This window comes from Panthera leo, chromosome B3 (genome assembly GCF_018350215.1).
Source record: "Panthera leo isolate Ple1 chromosome B3, P.leo_Ple1_pat1.1, whole genome shotgun sequence".
Lineage (NCBI taxonomy): Eukaryota > Metazoa > Chordata > Mammalia > Carnivora > Felidae > Panthera > Panthera leo.
Window position 1 is genome coordinate 114,380,410 of NC_056684.1, and position 22,404 is coordinate 114,402,813.

The following is a 22,404-nucleotide window of genomic DNA, read 5'->3' on the forward strand; positions in this document are numbered from 1 at the left end:
TCTCAAAAATAAATGAGCATTAAAATAATAATAATAAAAAAAGAGTTGGATGCTTAACTGACTGATACACCAGGTGCCCCAGTCTTACCCTTATTTTAAAGGGCCTTCATGAATTTCTTCTTTTCCAAGAAGTAGTTTCAGTCTAGCTCTTTAGAAGAGAGAAAAAAGTTCCATATATCTCTAAACCACCAAAAAAAGGATACCTTTTCTCATTTGATAACAAATTGTCTTTTTGTCTTTCCAACTAGCTTGTAAGCTTCTTGAATGCATAGCTACATATTTTTATAATCTGTATAGTACCTAATAATATTACAAAAGTTTATAGAAGGGATCAGTGGACAGAAAGGATAGATAGAATTTTGATGGAAGGAAATAGGATTTTCAGAAAGAGCCTCTTTAGTGGTTCCTCTAAGCTTTGACCTTTATCTCCAACACACTAAACAAATCCAATAAAGGTGTTTTGTTTTCACCTTTATTGTGTATCTTCAAGCCTGGGCCCTGTATTCAACAGGGTTTTTGTTTGTTTGTTTGTTTGTTTGTTTGTTTGTTTTTAAGATGTTATTTTTAAGTAATCTCTACATCCAATGTGGGGCTCAAACTCACAACCCCAAGATCAAGAGCTGCATGTTCTACCGACTCAGTTTTAGTCAACTTGTGTGGTATGCATTCAGTATTAATACCTTTCATTTCATGTATCAGTTAGGGATTGGGTTTCATTGCTGGTAACAAAGACTTCACTGTAGTGGCTTAAAAAATTAGTTTATTTTTTGGGGCACCTGGGTGGCTCAGTGGGTTAAATGTCTGACTTGGGCTCAGGTCATGATCTCACAGTTGATGAGTTCCAGCCCTGTGTGGGGCTCTGTGCTGACAACTCGGAGGCTGGAGCCTGCTTCGGATTCTGTGTCTCCCTCTCTCTCTCTGCCCCTCCCTCACTCATGCTCGCTCTCGCTCTCTCTCAAAAAATAAACATTAAAATTTTTTTGGTAAAAATTAGTTTATTTTCTAATGTAAAAGAAGTCTAGAGGTAGGTAGTTCAGGGTTAATATGGAAACCACAGAAGGCATCAGGGATCCAGGTTTCTTCTCTCTCTCCACTCCACCCTCCTGGGCACCTGGCTTCCATCTTCAAAGTGCCACTGTGGTGGCAGAGAGCTGTTGGAGCCCCAGCTATCAAGTCCTAGTCTTAGCAAGAAATAAGTGGAAGGCTAACAACAAAAAGGCCTGTGACAGTTGTCTGTCCCCTTTTTAAGAACTACTAAAAGTCTAGGGGCACCTGGGTGGCTCAGTCGATTGAGTGTCTGATCTCAGCTCAGGTCATGATCTTGTGGCTCGTGGGTTTGAGCACCACACCACATAGGTTGTCAACGGGGAGCCTGCTACAAGTCCTCTGTCCCCCTTTCTCTCCACCTACCCTGCTCACGCTCTCTCTCAAAAATAAATAAACACTAAAAAAAAACAAAAAACAAAAAACTACTGAGAGTCTAGTGCAAAAACTTTTGTTTAGACCTTACTGGCCAGAACTTAATCACATGGCCATATCCATTACCAATGAAGACAGAAAAGAAATTTTGGGGAAATGCAATTTAAGTGCATTTTTAAATGCAATTTAAAAAAAATTTTTTAAGACACATTTATTCAACATCATGATGAGACTATTACATTTAGCAATCAATAGCATGGGCACAAAAAAACAATCTACGTTAAAACCGTTTGTTGGAATGCTTTACACTTTCCATAGAACAGAAACTAAAATAACCTGTTATACAATTAGTCACAAATACAGTCTTGAGTTTTTTGCCCATACACATGAGTATTGTCTAAAACATGTCTTCTTTGTAGCAGTTAGGCCTTGCCACCACTATGCTTGGCTGGGTTCACAAATCTGTTATAACCTGTAGCTTCCCTGTCACTTCTCTGGCTCTCCTGCTAAGCTTTGTTTCCTGGCCTTAATTAAAACCTTCTGCCACTGCCATAGCTACTGCTGCTGGAACCACCGTAGCCACCTTGGTTTCATGGTTTGACAAAGTACTGGCCTCCACCACCATAGGGGCCAGGGCTTCTGCCTCCAAAATTTCCTTCTTTCATGGGTCCAAAATTTGAAGATTGATTGTTGTAATTGCCAAAATCATTATAGCTTTCACCACCTCCGAAGTTGCTTCCATCGTTACCAAATCTGTTATAGCCATCCCCACTGCCACCATATCCACTACCCCTTTGATTGCCACCAAAGCTACCTCACCCACTGAAGCTTCCTCCATGACCAAAGTTATTCCCACCAAAACCACCTCCACGACCACCACCAAAGTTTCCAGAGCCACTTTGACCTCTTTGGCTGGATGAAGCACTAGCCATCTCTTTCTTAGACAGAGTTCTCCTGACTTCACAATTGTGACCATTCACAGTATGGTATTTTTGAATGACAATCTTGTCTATAGAGTCATGGTCATCAAATGTTATAAAAGCAAACCTCTCTTTTTGCCACTGCCTCAGTTAGTCATGATTTCAGTCACTCCAATTTTCCCATACTGTTCAAACTAATCTCTTGGATGATGTTCTTAAATTTTTTTTTTAACATTTACTTATTTTTGAGAGACAGAGAGAGACAGAGCATGAGTTGGGGAGGGACAGAGAGAGGGAGACACAGAATCTGAAGCAGGCTTCAGGCTCTGAGCTGTGAGTACAGAGCCCAACACAAGGCTCGAACTCACAAACTGTGAGATCATGCCCTGAGCTGCAGTCGGACGCCCAACCAACTGAGCCACCCAGGCGCCCCTCTTGGATGATGTTCTTCACTGTCTTCTTCAATGCCACCAACAAAAATCTTTTTCACAGTTAAGTGGGCACCAGGTCTTTGAGAATCTTCTCTGGAGACAGCCCTCTTTGGTTCCACAACTCTTCCATCTACCTTGTGTGGCCTTGCACTCATGGCTGCATCCACCTCTTCCACAGTGGCATACATGACGAACCCAAACACCTCTGGAGTGCTTGGTGTTTGGATCTCTCATAACCACACAGTCCGTAAGCATTCCCCATTGCTCAAAATGGCTCCTCAGACTCTAACCGGTTGTTTCAAAGCTCAAACCTCCGATGAAAAGCTTCGGTAGATGTTCAGGCTCTTTGAGAGACTCTGACTTAAGACATGATAGTGGTGGGAGGGGAGACTTTAATGATGCTTCCTCAGCAGTGTCCACAGGCAGAAAGCTTAAATGTATTTTTTAAATGCCCCCTGACTTTTGCTACTAGGCAGAGGGGAGAATGGAGATATTGGGGAGGCCACTGGCATTTCCTGCCATCGTTCCTCTTGAATTTTCTGTCTATGACATCCCAGGGTTTGGAATTAAGTTGTCCTCAAAATCAATGAATAAATGAATAAAGCATTTTTAGAAATGCAGCTCATGGCACAATATTCTAAATCAAGCAGCTCATGGAACAATATTCTAAAATGAATTGACTTTATTTCTAGGACAGTTTTAGGTTTACAGAAAATTTGAACAGAAACTAGAGTGTTCCCATACACTACTCCCCTCACCCCAATACACACATACACATACAGTTCCCCCTACTATTAAATTTTGCACTGGTGTGGTACATTTGTTTCAACTGACTAACCAATATTGATAAATTATTACCAACTAAAGAATATAGTTTATTTTAGTGTTTTCCCTTTGTGTTGCACAATTCTATATGGGTTTTGATACATCCATAATGTCATGTATCCCCCATTACAGTATCATACAGAATAGTTTCACTGCACTAAAAAATCCTCTGTGCTCCACCTATGTACCCCTCCTTTCCTCCCCAGGAACGCCTAGCAACCACTGATCTTTTTACTGTTGCCACAGTTTTGCCTTTTTTATAATGTCATATAGTTGGAAACATACAGTATGTACCCTTCTCAGACTGGCCTCATTCACTTAGCAATATGCACTTAAGATTCCTCTATGTCTTTTTGTGGCTTGATGGCTCATTTCTTTTTATTGCTGAATAACATCCCACTGTATGGATGTGCCACAGTTTGGTTATACGTTCACCTATCGAAGAACGTCTTGGTTGCCTTCAATTTATGACTAAAGCTGCTATAAACATTTGTGTGTAGGTTTCTGTGTGGACTTAAGTTTTCACTCATTTGAGCAAAAACCTAGGAGCATGATTTCTGGATCATATAGTAAAACTATATTTAGCTTTGTAAAAAACTGACAAAATATCTTTAGAAGTGGCTGCACCATTTTGCATTCCCACCAGTAATGAATGAAAGTTCCTGTTGCTCCATATCCTCATCACCATTTGGTGTTATCAGTGTTTGAATTTTAGCCATTCTAAAATGATTTAGCCATTCAATGAGATGATGTTATCTAATTGTCATTGTTGAGAGAGACAGAGAGAGACAGAGAGGAAGAGGGGCAGAGGGAGAGGGAGAGAGAGGAAGAGGGGCAGAGGGAGAGAGAGAGAGAATATTAATCTCAACACAGAGCCTGATGTGGGACTTGATCCCATGACCTTGGGATGATGACCTGAGCGGAAATCATGAGTCTGATGCTCAACTGATTGATCTACCCAGGCGCCCCTCTAATTGTTGTTTTAATTTACAATTTCCTAGTAACATATAATGTTGAACATCTTTTCATCTGCTTATTTGGATAGCCTATATCTTATTCAGTGAGGTATCTATTCAAATCTTTTGATCACTTAATTTTTTTATTTTTTATTTTTGAGAGAGAGAGAGCACGCACAAGGGTGAGTGAGGGGCAGAGAGAGAGGGAGAGAGAGAATCCTGAAGGGGTCGAGCTCACCTGATATGGGGCTCAAACTCACAAACTATGAGACCATGACCTGAGCTGAAGTGGGACACTTAACCAACTGAGCCATCCAGGAGCCCCACTTTTGGTTACTTTTTAATTGGGTTGTTGAGTTTCAAAATTTCCTTGTATATTCTGGATAATAGTCTTTTATTAGATAAGTGTTTGCAGATGTATCCTCTCAATCTGTGGCCTATCTTTTCATTCTCTTGTCTAATCATTTTTTTGGCATAAAGTTGTTCATCATATTTTGCAGTTTCTTAAATCTCTGCTTATTTTATATCCCCCCCTTAAATAAACATTATTTATTTGTTGCTACTTCTCTTTTATCTAGATCAATCTCACAGGAACTTGTTTTATTAGTCTTTTCAAATATCTAACTTTAGTTCTTTTGTTCATCTATCACATCTTTTTCTATTTTATTAATTTATTCTCTGATCTTTATCTTCTTCCTTCCTACTATTTTGGATTTATGTTTTTTGTTTCTTCTACTGTATTAGGATGATCACTTATATCTTTAATTTTTAGTTTTTCTTATTTTAGAGTGTAAAAGCATATAAGGTTATTAATTTGCCTGCATCCTATAAATTTTCATATATAGTATTTTTATTACCTCTCAAATCTATTATTATAACTTTATTTCCACTGGGATTTTTTCTTTGATCTTTCAGTTATTAAGATTTTTTTAAATCTTCAAATATATAGAGTTTTAAAAATAATTTTGTTATTGACTTCTAGCTTAATTGTACTAAGATCAGAGAATGAGATCTGTATGATAGCAATTTTATGCAATTTGTAGTAAATTGCTCAATGGCCTAAATAAAAGTTAATTTTCTTAAGTATTCTTTGTAAGTTTTGTTTTGTTTGTTTATTTGCTTTTTTGTTGCTGCTTCATTGTCCTTTATTTTTTTTTAATTACTTTATTTAAATTCAAGTTAGTTAACAATGTCCTATTAGTTTCAGGAGTAGAACCCAGTGATTTGTCACTTACATATGACACCCAGTGCTCATCCCAACAAGTGCCCTCCTTAATGGCATCACCCATTTAGCCCATCCCCTTCCTGATAAGTTTTAAAAGTATTTGTGTTCTCAAAATGCTGGATGCAGAGTTCTATACGTGTTCCTTATAAACTGTTAATTAATGGTGTTGGAGATACTCCAGCAATGACTGGTGATTCTTGGATACATTTACCTATGTAGATGTTATTGACTGAATGTTTTGTGTCTTCTCAAGATCCATATGTTGAAAACTAACTTCCAGTATAATGATATCAGGAGGTGGGGACTTTGGGAGGTGATTAGGTCATGAGAGTGGAACCTCATGAATGAGATTAGCGACTTATAAAAGAGGCCCACAAGAGCTCCTTATCTCTTGGCCAAGTGAGGGCACAATGAAAAGACAGCAGTCTATAAACTAGGTGGCAGGCACTCACCAGACAAAAAAAAAATCTGTCAGCACCTTGATCATGGACTTCCCTGCCCCAAAACTATGAGAAATAAATTTGTTTTTTTTTTCAATGTTTATTTATTTTTGAGAGACAAAGCATGAGCAGGGGAGGGGCAGAGAGAAAGGAAGACAGAGAATCCGAAGCAGGCTTCAGGCTCTGAGCTGTCAGCATAGAACCTGACACAGGGCTCAAACTCCTGAATGGTGAGATCATGACCTGAGCTGAAGTTGGACGCTTAACAGACTAAGCCACCCAGGCACCCCTAAATTCCTATTGTTTATAAGCCACCTAGTCAATGGCATTGTGTTACAATAGTCCACACAGACTAAGACAAAGAATGAGGTACTAAAAAGCTGACTGGGAATCCTTTATGCACAGATGGGGCTTGTTGGGTTGGAACTTCAATGTAGGACCCAGACAATTTATTATGGTGTAGGGGAGGAAAATTTTTTCCTCTACCCTTCTAGATTCTTCTAGCTGGTCTATTAATTAAATTGACATAAGACAGATTAACAGAAGAAAACAAATTGAGAGTCCTATAGGGGCGCCTGGGTGGCGCAGTCGGTTAAGCGTCCGACTTCAGCCAGGTCACCATCTCGCGGTCCGTGAGTTCGAGCCCCGTGTCAGGCTCTGGGCTGATGGCTCGGAGCCTGGAGCCTGTTTCCGATTCTGTGTCTCCCTCTCTCTCTGCCCCTCCCCCGTTCATGCTCTGTCTCTCTCTGTCCCAAAAATAAAATAAAAAACGTTGAAAAAAAAAAAAAAAAGAATGAGACCCAAGGACAAGTCAGGCAATTGAGGCTTAAATGCCATCTTAAGTTAAAGAATAGAATAGAATAGAATAGAATAGAATAGAATAAAATAGGCCTAGGGATTCAAATGGGAGGAGGGGAACTCCCAGGACAATAAGAAGAGCAGGTATTTGGTAATTAGATATTTGCCCTGCTGTACATTAAAAGTTATTAAAAGTTATCTCTGGTAATAAGTCTCTTTCTGAGCCAGACCCCCATTCTAAATTCTTTATGTAGTTAAAAGACAGGTAAAACTTTTCCTTAAATCTGTTGGGTCTTAATTGCCTTTAGTTCAAAATAATCCACATGTCAAAATGGCATATGTTGGTGTCATGTATTCTGCTCCTCCTCAATGGGATCCCTCACATGTCAATATTCTGTCATTTCAATCAAATTTATGTCTTATAAAATTACACTGAGATTTGTTTGTCTGCTATTATCTCCATTCCTATTCTTATTTAAAAAAAATTTTTTTAATGTTTATTTATTTTTGAGAGAGACAGAGACAGAATGCAAGTGGGTTGGAGCAGAGGGAGAGGGAGACACAGAATCTGAAGGAGGCTCCAGGCTCTGAGCTGTCAGCACAGAGCCTGATGTGGGGCTCGAACTCATGAGCTACGAGATCATGACCTGAGCCAAAGTCGGATGCTTAACCAACTGAGCCACCCAGGCGCCCCTCTCCATTCCTATTCTTTTTCTTCTTTCGGTTTATAAACTTTTCACTCCTTTACTTTCATTTAAAAAAAAAAACAAAACCTTTTTATTGAAGTGTATATGCATCCAGGAAAGTGTCCACAAATATGTAACCTAAACACACACGTAAACCAGCACTCAGATTAAGAAACAGAATGTTATCAGCACTTCATGAGCCTCCTCATGCTCTCTTCCAGAGTCATTACTCTACGTTGACTTCTAACAGCATGGATATTTGGGTAGTTTCCAGTGTAGGGCTGTTGCCAACATGAGTATGGGTTTTTTTGTATATGTCCGTTCAGTGAACATATGTACACATTTTTGTTGGGCTTATACCTAGGAGTGAAACTGTTGGGACAGAGGCTATGCATATATTCAGCTTTAGTTGATCCTGCCAAACAGTTTAACAAAGTGATGGTACCCATTTATTTACCCTCAGAAGCATATGAGAGCTCTGGTTGCTCCACAACCTTGTCAATCCTTGGCATTTTGTGTCTTTTTCATTTTAGTCTTTCTGGTGGGTATGGTCTCTCATTGTGGTTTTAATTTGCATTTCCTTTTAACTTTTCTGTTTGTTATTTTAGATGTTTCTGGATGGAGCAGATTAAAATGCAGGGAGTTAATCCTCTACATCTGCCATAGATTTCCCCCTTATGGGTACTTACCTAAAGGAACTTAGAACTTCTTTTCCTTTACAGGAGGCAATATAATCTAGAGAATGAGGGCAACATGCTTTGTAAGAAGATATACCGAGGTTTGATTCACAGCTCCAATGCTTACTTGCTGCTACCTTGAGAAATTTATTTAACCTTTCTCCATTTTATGTAAAATGTCACTGATAATAGTACTGTTTCAGGAGGTTGTTGTGAGGATTAAATGAGATAAAATACATGAAACAATTTGCAAAGTTTCTAGCACAGTGCATGTACACAGTCAACAATGGCATCTATTATTGTACTTTACATTGTTTATGCACATCGCATTTCTCCTTCCGTTACACATTCTATGACAAAATAACAACACAGAGCACACGTTAGCTTCTTCACATATAATAGTTGCTGATAAAGACCGGTTGAATGAATGATTTTAAATATAAACATAAGGTATTGTGGTTATTGTTATACAAGATGGCATAATTATTGTAATGGCAATGGTATAAAATGCACTGCTACTCAGGAATACATTATTTAAACAAGTGTCTGTCTTATTTACCTTTATCATTTAACAGTTAAGAAAATTAGAGCAGTAGAGTAGCATTACTGGAGCTAATTAGTAATAACAATTAGATGTTCCATATTGCATTTGAGAGGGTTCCAGAGGCCACTCCTTTCAAAACCCAAATCAAAACAAACAAAAATACCACCCCAGAAACAAAAACACAAATACCCTTTTCTGAAGAGACGATAAGCCTTTCCAATTTTAACAGATCCTTTGTTCAGCACTGGAGAAACTGGGGCGGGCACAGCTGCCCTGGCAGCTTCCGTACAATATGGCGTCGCCCGTTTGTACACACCGGCTGGGATTACATCCTCCCAGCCCGTCTCAGGACCGGAAGTGGCTTCGGCCCTAGTGGATCCGGGTGGGTGCGCGCAGGTGGCGGTGGAGGGTTCCAGCTCTTCAGCGTGAGGTGCCGCAGGTGTTCGGTTTGGGTCCCGGTCGCAGGTGAGTGAGAATCAGGGACCCGCGAGGCCTTTCACCCGCCTCTGCGAGGGAAGGAGGGGGTTTCCAGTGCCGATTGAGGGGAAGGGTTGTGGAGCCGGCGATGTCACTGTCTGCGGGGGCGACTTATTGCGCGGACCCCGCCGTCCCCAAGCGACTTGGCCCAGCCCTTCCTTCTTCCCCTACCCGGCGCGGCCTCCTCGCTCCCCTGCCCCGCGGCGGTTCAGCACCCAGGTGTGCGACGAGGGCTCTCGTCCCGGGCCGCGGCCACCCACGCGCCCTCTCGAACTCCCTTCTTCTCTCTTTAGGAGCACGTACCAAACCTTCATGGTTTCTAGACCCAGTCAGCTCAAAAGGAGGCACCGCCCACAGCACCTGGCAACTCCTTGGGCGCCGCTGCGTGTTCCACGCGGCCACAGTGACAGTTTCTCCCCGAGGTTCGTGGGGACCTGCCCCCGCCTCTGCTGTTACCACCCCTTTCCTCCCAGACCACACCCGCTGCTCTGGGCCTTGCTGGGAGCCACCTCTTTTCTCGCATCGCTGGGATCAAAACTAGAACCCTAGTGGTTAGTGCACAGTTGATCCTTGCTCGTTAAAAGAAAAGCAAACCCAGCCCTTTCTAAGCTTTTGATATACTGATTGGACGCAAACTCTCTTAGGTGCCCATGCCTTGAAAACATTACATTACTTTTACCGTATTTTAAAAATTGTATTACATGGTTAGAAGGAACCTCCCGGGAAGATTTTGTTAATTATCAGAATTAGGAAGTGCGGGAGACAAGCAGTTTATTGGGGGAAGTAATGATTGGTTTTGGTCAAGTTCAGTTAGTTTTAAAAAATGTATTTATTCTTTTATATTTATTTTAGTTGCAGTCCATGCATACGGTCCTAAAAAAAAAAAATCATGTAAGAAATTTAAAATGGGTATTTGATCTCTTTCCATCTCCATCTTCTTTAATTTCTTAGCCCTAAAGTAAGAACTGTTACCAGTTTGGGATGTGTGTGTGTTTTTCTCTTTCTTTACATTTATTGACAAGTGTTTGTTCATATAAGTTACATGCATGTAAGATTTCATGTTAAATTTTTACTGACATACTTTACAAATACAGCATATTGTACCTATTCAGCAACTTGATTTTTTATACTTAAAAATGGGCCTTGGAACTTTTTATTTGTCCATTTGTAGAGAGACCTACCTTATTCTACTTGCTCTGTAAATTCCATGGTATATTAAGATTTCACAGTATGAGAGTTTCCATAGATTGTTTACAGTTAGACGCAGTGAGGCAGAGAACATCCTTCCAAATGTGTCTGTGTGCCCATGTGAACATTTCAAACCTGCAGATTGAGTTGCTGGGTGGGAGGGTGTGGACATCTAAGGCTAAACTGCCCACCACCAGTGTATAATGATGTCTGTTTCCCTGGCTCTTTTAAACATGTGATGCTATCAATCTTTTTCATTTTTGCCCATCTAGTGGGTGAAAAATGATTCTAATTGGTGTTTTAATTTGTACTTACCTAGTTACCAGTGAGACTGGGAACCTTTTCATGATTGTTGGCTATTTGCATTTCCTCTTTTGAGAAATGCCTCGTTTTTATTGTTTTGTTTTTTTTTAAATATATGGTAGAGTTTTATGTATTCTGGATATCAATCTTTTGTCATTTGTATCTGTTTTAAGTATTTATTCCTAACTTAGTGCTTTTTTAATGTTGATTCTTGCCTTTTAACTATATGGCACCTTTGTCGAACCATAGACATTTGAACGTATCTGTCTTTCACTATGTGTATTTTGTATTTTGTGGCTCTCATTCCCTACCTGAGTGGTTCTCCAGTGGGAGATATTTTGCCTTCCAGGGACCATTTGGCAATGCGAGGAGACATTTTTTGGTTGTCTAACGAGGGTCATCTACTGAGCGGAAACTACAGATGCTGCTAAACATCTTACAATACACAGGAAAGCCCTCCATAACCTGGACTAAAATGTCAATGGTATTGAGGTTGAAGAGCCCTGTTTTACCCTAAGGCACAACAGGGTTTTCTCTCTCTCTTTCTCTCTCTCTTTTTTTTTTAATGTTTATTTTTGTGAGAGACAGAGTGCAAGCGGGGGAGAGGCAGAGAGAGAGGGAGACACAGAATCCGAAGCAGGTTCCAGGCTCTGAGCTGTCAGCTCAGAACCCAATGCGGAGCTTCAACTCGTGAACCATGAGATCATGACCTAAGCTGAAGTCAGATGCTCAACTGACTGGGCCACCCAGGTGCCCCTAGGTTTTCCTCTTATGAGTATATCTCCTATAAATTCTTGTATGTTTGAGTTTTTCTTTAATTCCTCACACACATCCAGTGTGTATGTGTGTGTGTGTGAATGGTGAGTGCATAATTATCATTTTCCCAACAGTATCACTCTGAATATTAAATCTGTCCTTGACCCATTAATCTAAAATGTCACGTTTATCATTTACTACTTTCTCACACCCACAGTCTGTTTCTGGACTCCCTTCTGCTCTGTGACCTGGTTTTCTGTTTTGCAGGACCAATTCCACAGTATCCTATGTTCAATACATATTTTGATATCTAGTGGGATAAACACTCCCTTCTATTATTACTGTCATTTTATTGAAACTCATATACTTTTTCAGCTCACATACTCATTTAAAAAACATTTGTGGGGCTAATCTTAGAATTTCTTTTCCTGACTTTTAGAATTAGCTTGTCAACGGGGCGCCTGGGTGGCGCAGTCGGTTAAGCGTCCGACTTCAGCCAGGTCACGATCTCACGGTCCGTGAGTTCGAGCCCCGCGTCAGGCTCTGGGCTGATGGCTCAGAGCCTGGAGCCTGTTTCCGATTCTGTGTCTCCCTCTCTCTCTGTCCCTCCCCCGTTCATGCTCTGTCTCTCTCTGTCCCACAAATAAAAAAAAAAAAAAAAAAAAAAACGTTGAAAAAAAAAGAATTAGCTTGTCAAGTTTTTTTTAAATGGCTTTATTGAGATGTAATTTATATAACTCATTGTTTAAAGTATACACTTCAGTGGGTTTTGGTTTTTTTGTGTGTGTCTGTGTTCACAGTTGTGCAGCCATCACCACAATCTGATTTTGGAACATTTTCGTCACCCCAAAAAGAAACCTGTGCCAGTTAGCAGTCATTCCCCATTTCATTCCCCAGTACCCGAGCCCTAGGCAACCACTAATCTTTCTGCCTTTATAGATCTGAATATTTTGTATAAATGGAATCATACAATTTGTGGTATCTTGTGACAGGCTTCTTTCACTCAGCATAATGTTTTCAAGTCTCATCCATGTTGTGGAATGTATCAGTACTCATCATTTTTTTTTTACCCCTGAATAGAATTCCATCCTATGGTGTGCTTGTTTCCTAGGGCTACAGTAACAAAGTAACACAAACTGGGTAGCTTAAACTAACACAAATGTATTCTCTCACAGTTCTGGAGGCTAGAAAGTCCAAAACCAAGGTGTAAGGAAGGCTACTGTCTCTGAGGCTCAGGGGGAGAATCCTTTCTTGCCTCTTCTTAGCTTCTGGTAGTTGCTGGCAATCCTTGGCATTCCTTGGCCTGCTTCTGTCTTCACATGGTCTTCTTCCCTGAGCGTCTGTCTTTACATGCTAAATCTCTCTGTGGGAGCCTGTTTCTGTGTCTCTTCTCCATTTAAGGACACCAGTCCTATTGGATTAAAGGCCCGCACTACTCCAGTATGACCTCGTTTTAACTTGATTATGTATGCAAAGACCTAATTTTCAATAAAGTCACATTCACGGGTACCCCTGGGACGTCAACATATCTTTTTCAGGGGCACAATTCAACCCATAACATTATGGATATGGTATATTTTATTTATCCACATCAGCTGAAGGACATATACACTGTTACCACTTTTTGGCTATTATGAATAATGCCCTTAAGTATGTTTTCATTCTTCTTGGGTATATACCTAGCAGTGGAATTGCTGGATCATATGGCATCCCTATTTTTTTTTAATATTGTTATTTATTTTTGAAGGAGAGAGAGAGAGAGAGAGAGACAGAGAGAGCATGAGTGGGGGAGGAGCAGAGAGAGGGAGACACAGAATCCAAAGCAGGCTCCAGGCTCTGAGCTGTCAGCACAGAGCCTGACACGGGGCTCAAACCCACGAACCGTGAGATCATGACCTGAGCTGAAGTCGGATGCTTAATTGACTGAGCCACCCAGGTGCCCCAAGCATCCCTACCTATGTTTAACCATTTGAGGAACTGCCAGACTGTTTTTCAAAGCAGCTGCACCATTTTATATTCCTACCAGCAATGTGCGAGCATTCTAATTTCTCCCATATTATTGCTAGCACTTATTATCTGTCTTTTTGATTAGAGCCATTCTAGTGGGTGTGAAGTGGTATCTCATTGTAGTTTTGATTTGTATTTCCACAATAGCTTTTCAAGTGCTTATTGTCCATATGTATGTCTTCTTTGAAGAAATGTCTGTTCAGATCCTTGCCTGTTTTTAACCGATTTGTCTTTTTTATTATTGAATTGTAAGAGTTCTTTATATATTTGAGATACATGCTTTTGCCAGATATATGCTTTGCAAATATTTTCTCCCATCCTAGGGTTGTCTTTTCATTCTCTTGATGGTCAATTCATTTTTTAAAGAGTTTTTAAAAATTAGGTTGGCATTGCATTTATATGTTATTTTGAATATTTCTGTGAAACAATCTTCTCCTTATGAAAAAAAGTAGTTATAGTACTTTTTGCAGAAAGTTGATGAAAGGATTACATGAGCAATGTATACTTGATTGTGTATAATATGTGGTACTTAGCACACGATACATGCTCTGCATATGATAGCTACTATAATATATCTCTGCTCCTCCAGTCTTCTATATCTTCAGTAAAGTTTTCTATTTTTCTTCATATCAATCTTGCACATTTCTTTTGAGTTTATGCCTAGGGTTTTGTGTGTGTGTGTGTGTGTGTGTGTGTGTGTGTGTGTATGGTTGTTTTGTGTGTTGTTTTTAAAAGGTGTATGTTGTTATTATGAGTGAATTTTTCTTTATATTCTTATAGTGGGTTTGGAAAGCTATTGATTTTACATTCATCAAACTTTCAAAATGATAAGTTGTAAAATTTATGACTTTTCTCCTTATGTAGGTGATACTAATGCGGCCATTCTGTTAGGATACATGGTTCCTTTTCTTTTTTTTTTCTTTCTTTCTTTCTCTTTTTCTTTTTCTTTTTAATGTAAGCTCTACCTCTAGTGTGAGGCTTGAACTCATGGCCCCGAGATCAAGAGTCGTATGCTCTTCACGTGACTGAGCCAGCCAGGTGCCACCCCCCACCCCCACCATGGCCCTTTTTCGTTCTGCCTTCTTCTGCACTGATTTGGATCTTCTTCCCTTCCCAGATCACTGTTGAGTCTCCCAGAGGTCTTCCTGTCTCTTGCCTTACTCTTTTCCAGTCTAGTACTGACAGCCACCATGGTGTTCTTTGAAATATGAGTCTGATGCTGACACTCCCCTTATAAGTCTGTTACTGGCTCTCCATTACCCATGAGGTTTTATCTTGTAAGGTAATTTTAGGGCCCTCATGACTCAACCTGTATCTACTCATTCCAGCATCATCTGTCTCTGTTTCCTTATATGTACATTATGCTCTGGCACAGCACTGCCCAAATATAATATGAGCCCCATAAATAAAGTTTTCTAGTAGCCACATTCAAAATGTAAAAAGAAATAAAGCAAACTTAATTTAATAACATGTTTTATTTAACCTAGTACGTCCAACTGTTATTTCAGCATACATATGAAAAAGCAATGTAGAAGTCATATAAATAGAAATTATAATAGAAGTTCCTAGGGGTGGGAGAGATGGAATGGGAAGTTGTTGTTTAATGTGTACAGAGATTGTGTTTGGGACGATGAAGAAGTTCTAGAAATGAATAGTAGTGATGCTGCTCAACCCTGTGAAATGTAGTTAATGCCCCTGAGTCATACGCTTCAAAAATGGTTAAAATAGTAAATTTTGTGTTAAGTATATTTTACTAAAATAAAAAAGGTCCACCTTAAAAACTCGGTGTGAAAATTGTCAATAACATACTTTTACTTTTTTTGTACTGAGCCTTCACAATTCTGTATTTTACACTAACAGTACGTGTTAAATTTGCTTGAACCTTTTCACCTATACTGTGCTGCCCTGTGCCTTCCGTGTCCTTGCACACGCTGGGCCCCCTGCCCGGAGTGCCTGTCTGCTGTGTGTGCACCTGGGCAGTGTGTGCTCATTTTTAACACCAGCACCAATCTCAGATGCCCTCTCTCCCAGCGAGTGTTTCTGTTGGTAATACCCGCACTCCTTCCTTTTGGCCATCCCCGTGCTGTGTGTGCTTCTGTTGTTGGTGCTCTCTCACTGCATGGCAACTTGCTTACCACGTGAATGTCTCCTTTTCTGAATCCTGCATTTCTGGAAGCAGACGGTGCCTTTTAACTCTTTTTACCTAGAGTCTGGCGCAATGTGTGGCTTCCTGAAAGTGCTACATACACGTTTGCTGAACGAATCCTTTGGCCGGGAAAAAACCTGCACAAAACCTCTCCGTGTAAAAATGGTTTTATACGTTTTTTGAATGCTGTCAAGAGTTCCCTCCTGCTTGCTCCTTCCAATTTCCCTGTGAGGCCTTTCTTTTACGTGGGCCACACATGACAAAGAATAAGTCGGGAATCTTACCATATGCCTGGGAACTTCATATCTGAGGGGGTCCTTCTCAATGGAAGCAAATCAGTAATATTTTGTAAAGCTTTTTCTACTTTAATGTCACCTTATTTTAATGTCATGAAATACGGAGATAGTGTGAAATGCAAAAGAAAATGAAAAAAATGAGTATAAACACGTGAGAAGATGTTATTTTCTTTGAAAACAAAAATTCACTTATCTATGCAAAATGATGTTTAAGTCGAGAGGGAATGCACAATCAGGATGCAGATTGGTCTCAGAAGATGAAACATTTGGAAATTTGGCTGAAACAAATGATGAAATTTGAAAGAAATGTAAAGTTTTGGATTTCAGTGCAAAATATAAATCATAAATATATGAAGTGGGGAACTCGTTTTGGTATCCGTGAATTTTAATTAACCACAAGCTTTATGTGACCCGCCATTGGGTTTCTTGTACTCAAAAACAAATCATTTGGTACAGCATCCATAAAATATAGGGCCCAGACACTAGGAAGTAATAGTACCAGTGTCATTCACACCAATTGGACCCTATCTCAAGTACTGAGTACTGACCTGGGTGCCACATTTTAAGAGATCCATTGACAAACTTGGAGGTGTTCAGAGGTATCTGCCCACAACGATGACCTTCCCAGGTCACTGGAAGGCTGCTTAGATTAAGAAGAATGTTCTAAGGGGAGTCCTAAGAGCTGTCTTCACGTATTTCACAAGCTCTGAGGAGGGAGTAAACACTGTCGTCACTGAAGAGGCTGGACTGAACATCAAAGAGAGCAATTTCTAAGTAGGGAATTTTTGCAAAATACAAGGACTTTCAACAAAAACTCCCCTTAAGGTATTGAACTCTGTTCCTAGAAGTATTCAGGTAGAGACCAGGTCAAGATCTGTTAAGACTAGCACGGAAAGGATTCTTGACTTGTGCAAGAGCTTAATTTGCCTTCTAAATTTTAACTCTATAATTCGTTGATTTCCTTTAATAGGAGTTCTGTGGTATCTAGTAAGAACTGACATTTATTGAACCCTAATGTCCTAGCCAATCCTGTGTTGTAGAGACTATCTTTCCCATTTTGCCAATGAGGAAATTGAGACTTAGAGAAGTTCAGCTGACACTTAGAGAGGAAGTTTGGGGAATTGCCCAAGTTCTATAGCTAGCAAGTGGCAGGGGCTGTGTTCGAACCCAAGGTATTTGACTCTAGGGCCCATCTCCTTACCCCCTACCTGAAGCTGCTCCCTGAATATGTTAACATATTTGTTTCATTCATTAAAATGTGATTTATTTCAGGAATATAATCACGTCTTAAGTGTTGAGTGGGATATTTACACAGCCTATCTCTGAAAATCATGAATTAAAAAAAGTATTTTTCTCATTATGAATAAATATACATACTTGCATAGAATTTGAAAAACCAAAGTTATTCATAAGCCTACTACCCTTCGGTAACTACTGTCATTAATTTGATGTTCAATTACTGTGTCCAGTTTTAAAAAAATAAAAGCAGCAGATTGTTTCAGTCAGGGGAAATGTTGAGGCACTGAAAGCTTTGGATACCAGAGCGTGCCCTTAGAGAGGTATCTTAGTCTGTTTGGGCTGCAAAACTAGAATACCACAGTCCGGGTGAATTATAAAAAACAGAAATTTATTTCTCACAGTTCTGGAGCCTGGAAGTCCAGGATCAGGATGCCGGCCTGGTCAGTCCTGGTAAGAGCCCTCCTCCAATAGGCAGACTCTCCACTTCTCACACTGGCAGAGATCAGAGAGAAGCAAGCTTTCATAGGGTACTAACACCATCCACGGGGGCTTCAGCCTCATGACCTCACCGCATTCTCATCAGCTTCCAGAGGCTCCATCTCCTAGTACCGCCACACTGGGGGGGCGGGGGGGGTGAGTTTCAACATAGGGATTTTAGAGGGGCGCAAACATTCCGCTTATAACACAAGATTTGATTTTTCTCACTTCTAGCCCAGTATTGAACCATAATGCTTCTCTGTGGCACCAAGGCTCACTCAGTAAGGGGAAAAATACTTTTTTTCACTGGAATAAACAGATTTTTGTAATATGATGATTGAAATAGAGACATTTATCATAAAATACAATACCTGGAATTGAGTTGTATTCATTCGATGAATATTTATTGTTATCATCTCTGTGGCAATTGTTGGATATACATATACATGTAGTATTATATATAGTATAATATATATACTATATATAGTAAATATATAGTATATACTATATAGTAAGTATATATATATATGGGTGTGGGTGTGCATATATATGTAATATTGAAGAAGCCAGGTAAGGTCCCTGTTTTCATGGGGTTTACAGTCTGGTGGGAAAGATAGACAATGAATAAATCAACAATTATCAGGCAGGCCAACAGGAAAAAAAAAAATTTGACAAATATGTACACCTGGGTAACCCAAGCCCCCATCAAGACATGGAATGTTACACAATTCTGGAAAGTTCTCTCTTGCCTGAAATGCTCTTCCCTAGAATTTTTCCTGACTGGCTTTTTTTTTTTTTTTTTTTTTTTGATACTCAGTGTTCAGCTTAAATGTCTCTGTCTCTTCCCTGTAACTCACCCTACCCCCCAGAGGCAGCTAGTGTTCAGATCTTTTTCTACCATAGATTAATTTTAGTTGTTCTGGAACTTTGTATAAATAGAACCATACAGTAACTCTTTTGTATCTGGCTTCTTTCACTCAGCCTAATGTTGAGATTCATGCATGTATCAGTAATTCATTTCTTTTTGTTATTGCCAAGTAGTATTCCATTGTATGGGTGTACCAACTGGACTTTTTCTAGGGTTTGGCTGTTATGAATGAAGCTGTTATGAACATACTTATACAAGTCTTTCTGTGGATAGATTTAATTTATGCAGCTTGGGACTCAGAGGACTGTACTAAATCTGATGACCTCCATCTCAACTCTTCATTACATGGATGTCGAGATTCTCAATCTGTCCCCCATGTCTCTGCTATGTTTTCTACATCTTTCTCTCTGTGCTACATTCTGGGTGAGTTCCTCAGATTTATCTTCAATTCACTAACTCTCTCTGTCTGATCTACTATTTAACCTGTCTATTGAGTATTGAACTTTTAAACAATTTTAGCAAGTATTTTTTTGTATGTAGAATTTCTACTTTATGTTGTCTCCTGTTCATGTTTTAGATTTTATTTTCCTTAATTTCACTGAGTGTTATTTAAGTTCCTTTCAGATTTCAGATATGGATGTTTTTGTTTGATTCTTATGTGAAATATTTTTATTGGCTGTAGGGTGTTTTAAAATTTTTGTTTTGTTTTGATTCATTTGTGAGTACTCTTCTAGGGACTGCTGTTGTTGGAAGTACTGCATGTTTCCTGGGTGGTAGAAACACACACACACACACACACACACACACACACATTCCAACCGAATTCACAATTTCTAACCATTTTCGCTTTAGTTTCTTTGGTTTTCAATTTTTTTAACATTTGTTTATTCTTGAGAGACAGAGAGAGAGACACGGGGCGAGTGGAAGAGGGGCCGAGAGGGAGACACGGAATCCGAAGCAGGCTCCAGGCCCTGAGCTGTCAGCACAGAGCCTGACATGGGGCTTGAACTCACGAACCGTGAGATCATGACCTCAGCCAAAGTTGGACGCTTAACCGACTGAGCCACCTAGGCGCCCCTTAGTTTTAGTTTCTTTAAAACTAGTTTCTTTAAAACTTAGAGTTTCCTTTTGTGAGGATAATGTGAATTTGGGCCCTCTACTGCCTCACAGTGCAGGCCTGAGAGTCTGCCTCCTCATGAGGAGTTCTGTTCATACTCTCAGCCTTGGGCAGGTGCTTGCCTGGACCATGGTAGTTGAACCCTTTCAGTTTCCTGTTCATGGACAAGGCAGCACTTCCCGGGTCCCAGCTGTGCCCTGGGCCTGTGGCCTAGACTTCTGGCCATGGACTGGCAATAAAGCCCAGCACTGAGGCTGCTATGAGTTCTGGTCTGTGCCCTCCCCCCACCCCCACATATCTCCCACCCACTGTGGGTTCCCTGTTTCCATTTCTGGCAGCTGATGATTTCTCTTTCTTTTGAGTTTAACTCTGTATTAAACATTTATATTTTTGATGTTTTCTCCAGCATTTTGTATTGTTTAAAGTCGGGAAGGGAAGAGTTTTTTTTTTTAAAACGTCTTTTCAGATTATTTTAACTAGAAATTTGTGCAAATTCTTGAATCTCATTAAGCCTTCAGTAAAAGTACTGGAGAAAGTACATGAGTACTTAGCACTTAGTACTTCTGCAATAAAGTAAATATTTTAAAAATTACACAGCTATTTTCTTGTTTTCATTAGCAGTGTAATAATTGTGTGATTTCATTTTTTATCCCCCCCCCCCCCCCCCGGTTAATCCATGCCCTACATGATTATAGCCCAGGGTTGTTGTAACTATTAAATTATTTAAAAAATAATTGTTATTGGAGTGCCTGGGTGGTTCAGTCAGTTAGGCATCCAACTCTTGATCTTGGCATGATCTTGTGGTTCGTGTGTTCGAGCCCCATGTTGGGTTCTGTGCTGACAGCACAGAACCTGCTTGGGATTCTCTCCCTGTCCCTCTCTCTCTGCCCCTCCCCTGCCAAAATGAATAAATAAACTTAAAAAAATTATTGAAGCTTTGAAAAATGATAAAAATAGTACACCTTCAGTGGGAAACTCTCGGCCATAGAAAAGTGTAGGCAGCGTCTAGCAGGTCACTGTGTCTTTGGGCAATATAGATTGTAGGCCAGAATCCACAGGTGGGTGGCACGGAGCCCAGAGTGTTTTTGTTTGGGTGGCACAGTGAATTTGTTGCTGACACTTAAAAATAGTGACATTTCACATAAAATTTAGATACCTGACTTCCCTTGCATAATGGCATTATATGACTACACCGGGCCTGCTTCCCAAATGGGATCAATTACTTTGTGCCGAACGGTGTCTGCCTCATGATCGCTCTGTGTGACTGAGGCTAACAGCCACTTACCATTTATTGTTACACATTTACTGTTGTTATGTAAGTAGTACAGAAACAGCGCTGTATGTCCATTTCTCTGTCAAAAATAGGAAAACAAAAGGTAGATGGAGAAAACCGTGTGCTATAGGAGAAATGGAAGAGAGACTGTTATGTGGAGTTTCCCTGACTGAAATGATCTGCCGTTCTTATTATTTATTTAATTGCGTGAAATAATTGAACATCACACTGATAACTGGTTACCTAAGGGTAGGAGGATTATAATTAATTTTAATTTTTCAAATTCCATACATGTATATATATGTTCAGACACCCTGTTAATGCCTGATTGAGGGAGTCCTGGGCAGCTGGTAGAATGCAGGGGCGTTTTCTTGGCTGAGAATGAAGACCGAGAAAGTACAAAAGTGAAAAAGTTAAATATCACTTTTTCCATGTGGAAATTTGTAGCTTTTTCTTTCTTTCTTTCTTTCTTTTTTTTTTTTTTTTGTTGTTGTTGTTTAGTTTGTGGACACATGGATTATAAGTGGAGCACTTTTTAGGGGAAAACATGTTTCCATATAGGTTCAAATTCTGTATATAAATATATTGTTGCCATTTGTTTTGCAGATTGTGGGATTACTGATATGCTTTCCTAAGCCGCAAAAAAGTTGAAGATGTCTAAATACTTAACGGCTTTGACAGTGACCACCCTTGTCGGTGTGGCTGTCGGGGGGTTTGTCCTGTGGAAGGGCATCCGGTGCCGGAGGAGCAAAGCGAGCCTTGACCCCTGGCAACGGCGGAGGCAGCAGCAAGCCCCAGGCAGGAGGGAGCAGCCCCCTCCAGCAGACGACCAGCTGCACTGCGGTGCCCCCAGAGCCTCATGGGAGGAGAAGATTCTCGAAGCAAAGGTGGTGACTGTGTCTCACGAGGCAGAGTGGGACCACATCGAGCCATTGCTTAGGAGTGAGTTAGAAGATCTCCCAGTACTTGGAATTGACTGTGAGTGGGTAAGTTAAAAAGCAAAAATAAACCATGTAAATCTTTTCTGCTTTTCTAACTAGGGACCTTGAATAGTCAAGTAGAGGATAAGACTAAAGGAGAATTAGCTTGTTCTCAACTAGCTCATAAATAGAATTTAGCAGACGGAGAAGCTGCTTCTCTCGTCAGGAGAGGAGAGTGCTTAAAATCATGGGTTCTGGAGTGAGACAGATCTGTCCGAGTCCCATTTTGACCGCTTATTCTGTGAACTCAGACAAGCTACTTACCTTCTCAGAGGCTCATGAACTTGTTTGTCGTAGGGCTGTAATGGTAGCTCCCTCCCAGGGCTTTTCAAAGGAGTCAAATAGATAAGCCCTAT

At 40.2% G+C, this 22,404-nt stretch overlaps 1 protein-coding gene and 1 pseudogene across 8 annotated transcripts in view; one reads left to right on the top strand and one right to left on the bottom strand.

The window, feature by feature from the left end:
* Nucleotides 1-22,404, top strand: part of EXD2 (exonuclease 3'-5' domain containing 2) — an 86,280-nt gene that overhangs the window by 26,974 nt on the left and 36,902 nt on the right. For 3 of the 8 annotated variants that reach the window (XM_042943604.1, XM_042943609.1, XM_042943610.1), the window contains exons 1-2: nt 9,298-9,386; nt 21,675-22,054. In XM_042943604.1, the coding sequence (XP_042799538.1) occupies nt 21,722-22,054 (333 nt within the window). In that variant the 5' untranslated portion in view covers nt 9,298-9,386; nt 21,675-21,721. Of the gene's footprint in view, nt 1-9,297; nt 9,387-9,879; nt 9,950-21,674; nt 22,055-22,404 lie in introns of those variants that run through there. The other 5 variants (XM_042943605.1, XM_042943606.1, XM_042943607.1 and 2 more) reach the window with 3 other exon arrangements.
* On the bottom strand, nt 1,838-3,004 carry LOC122222866 (annotated as a pseudogene).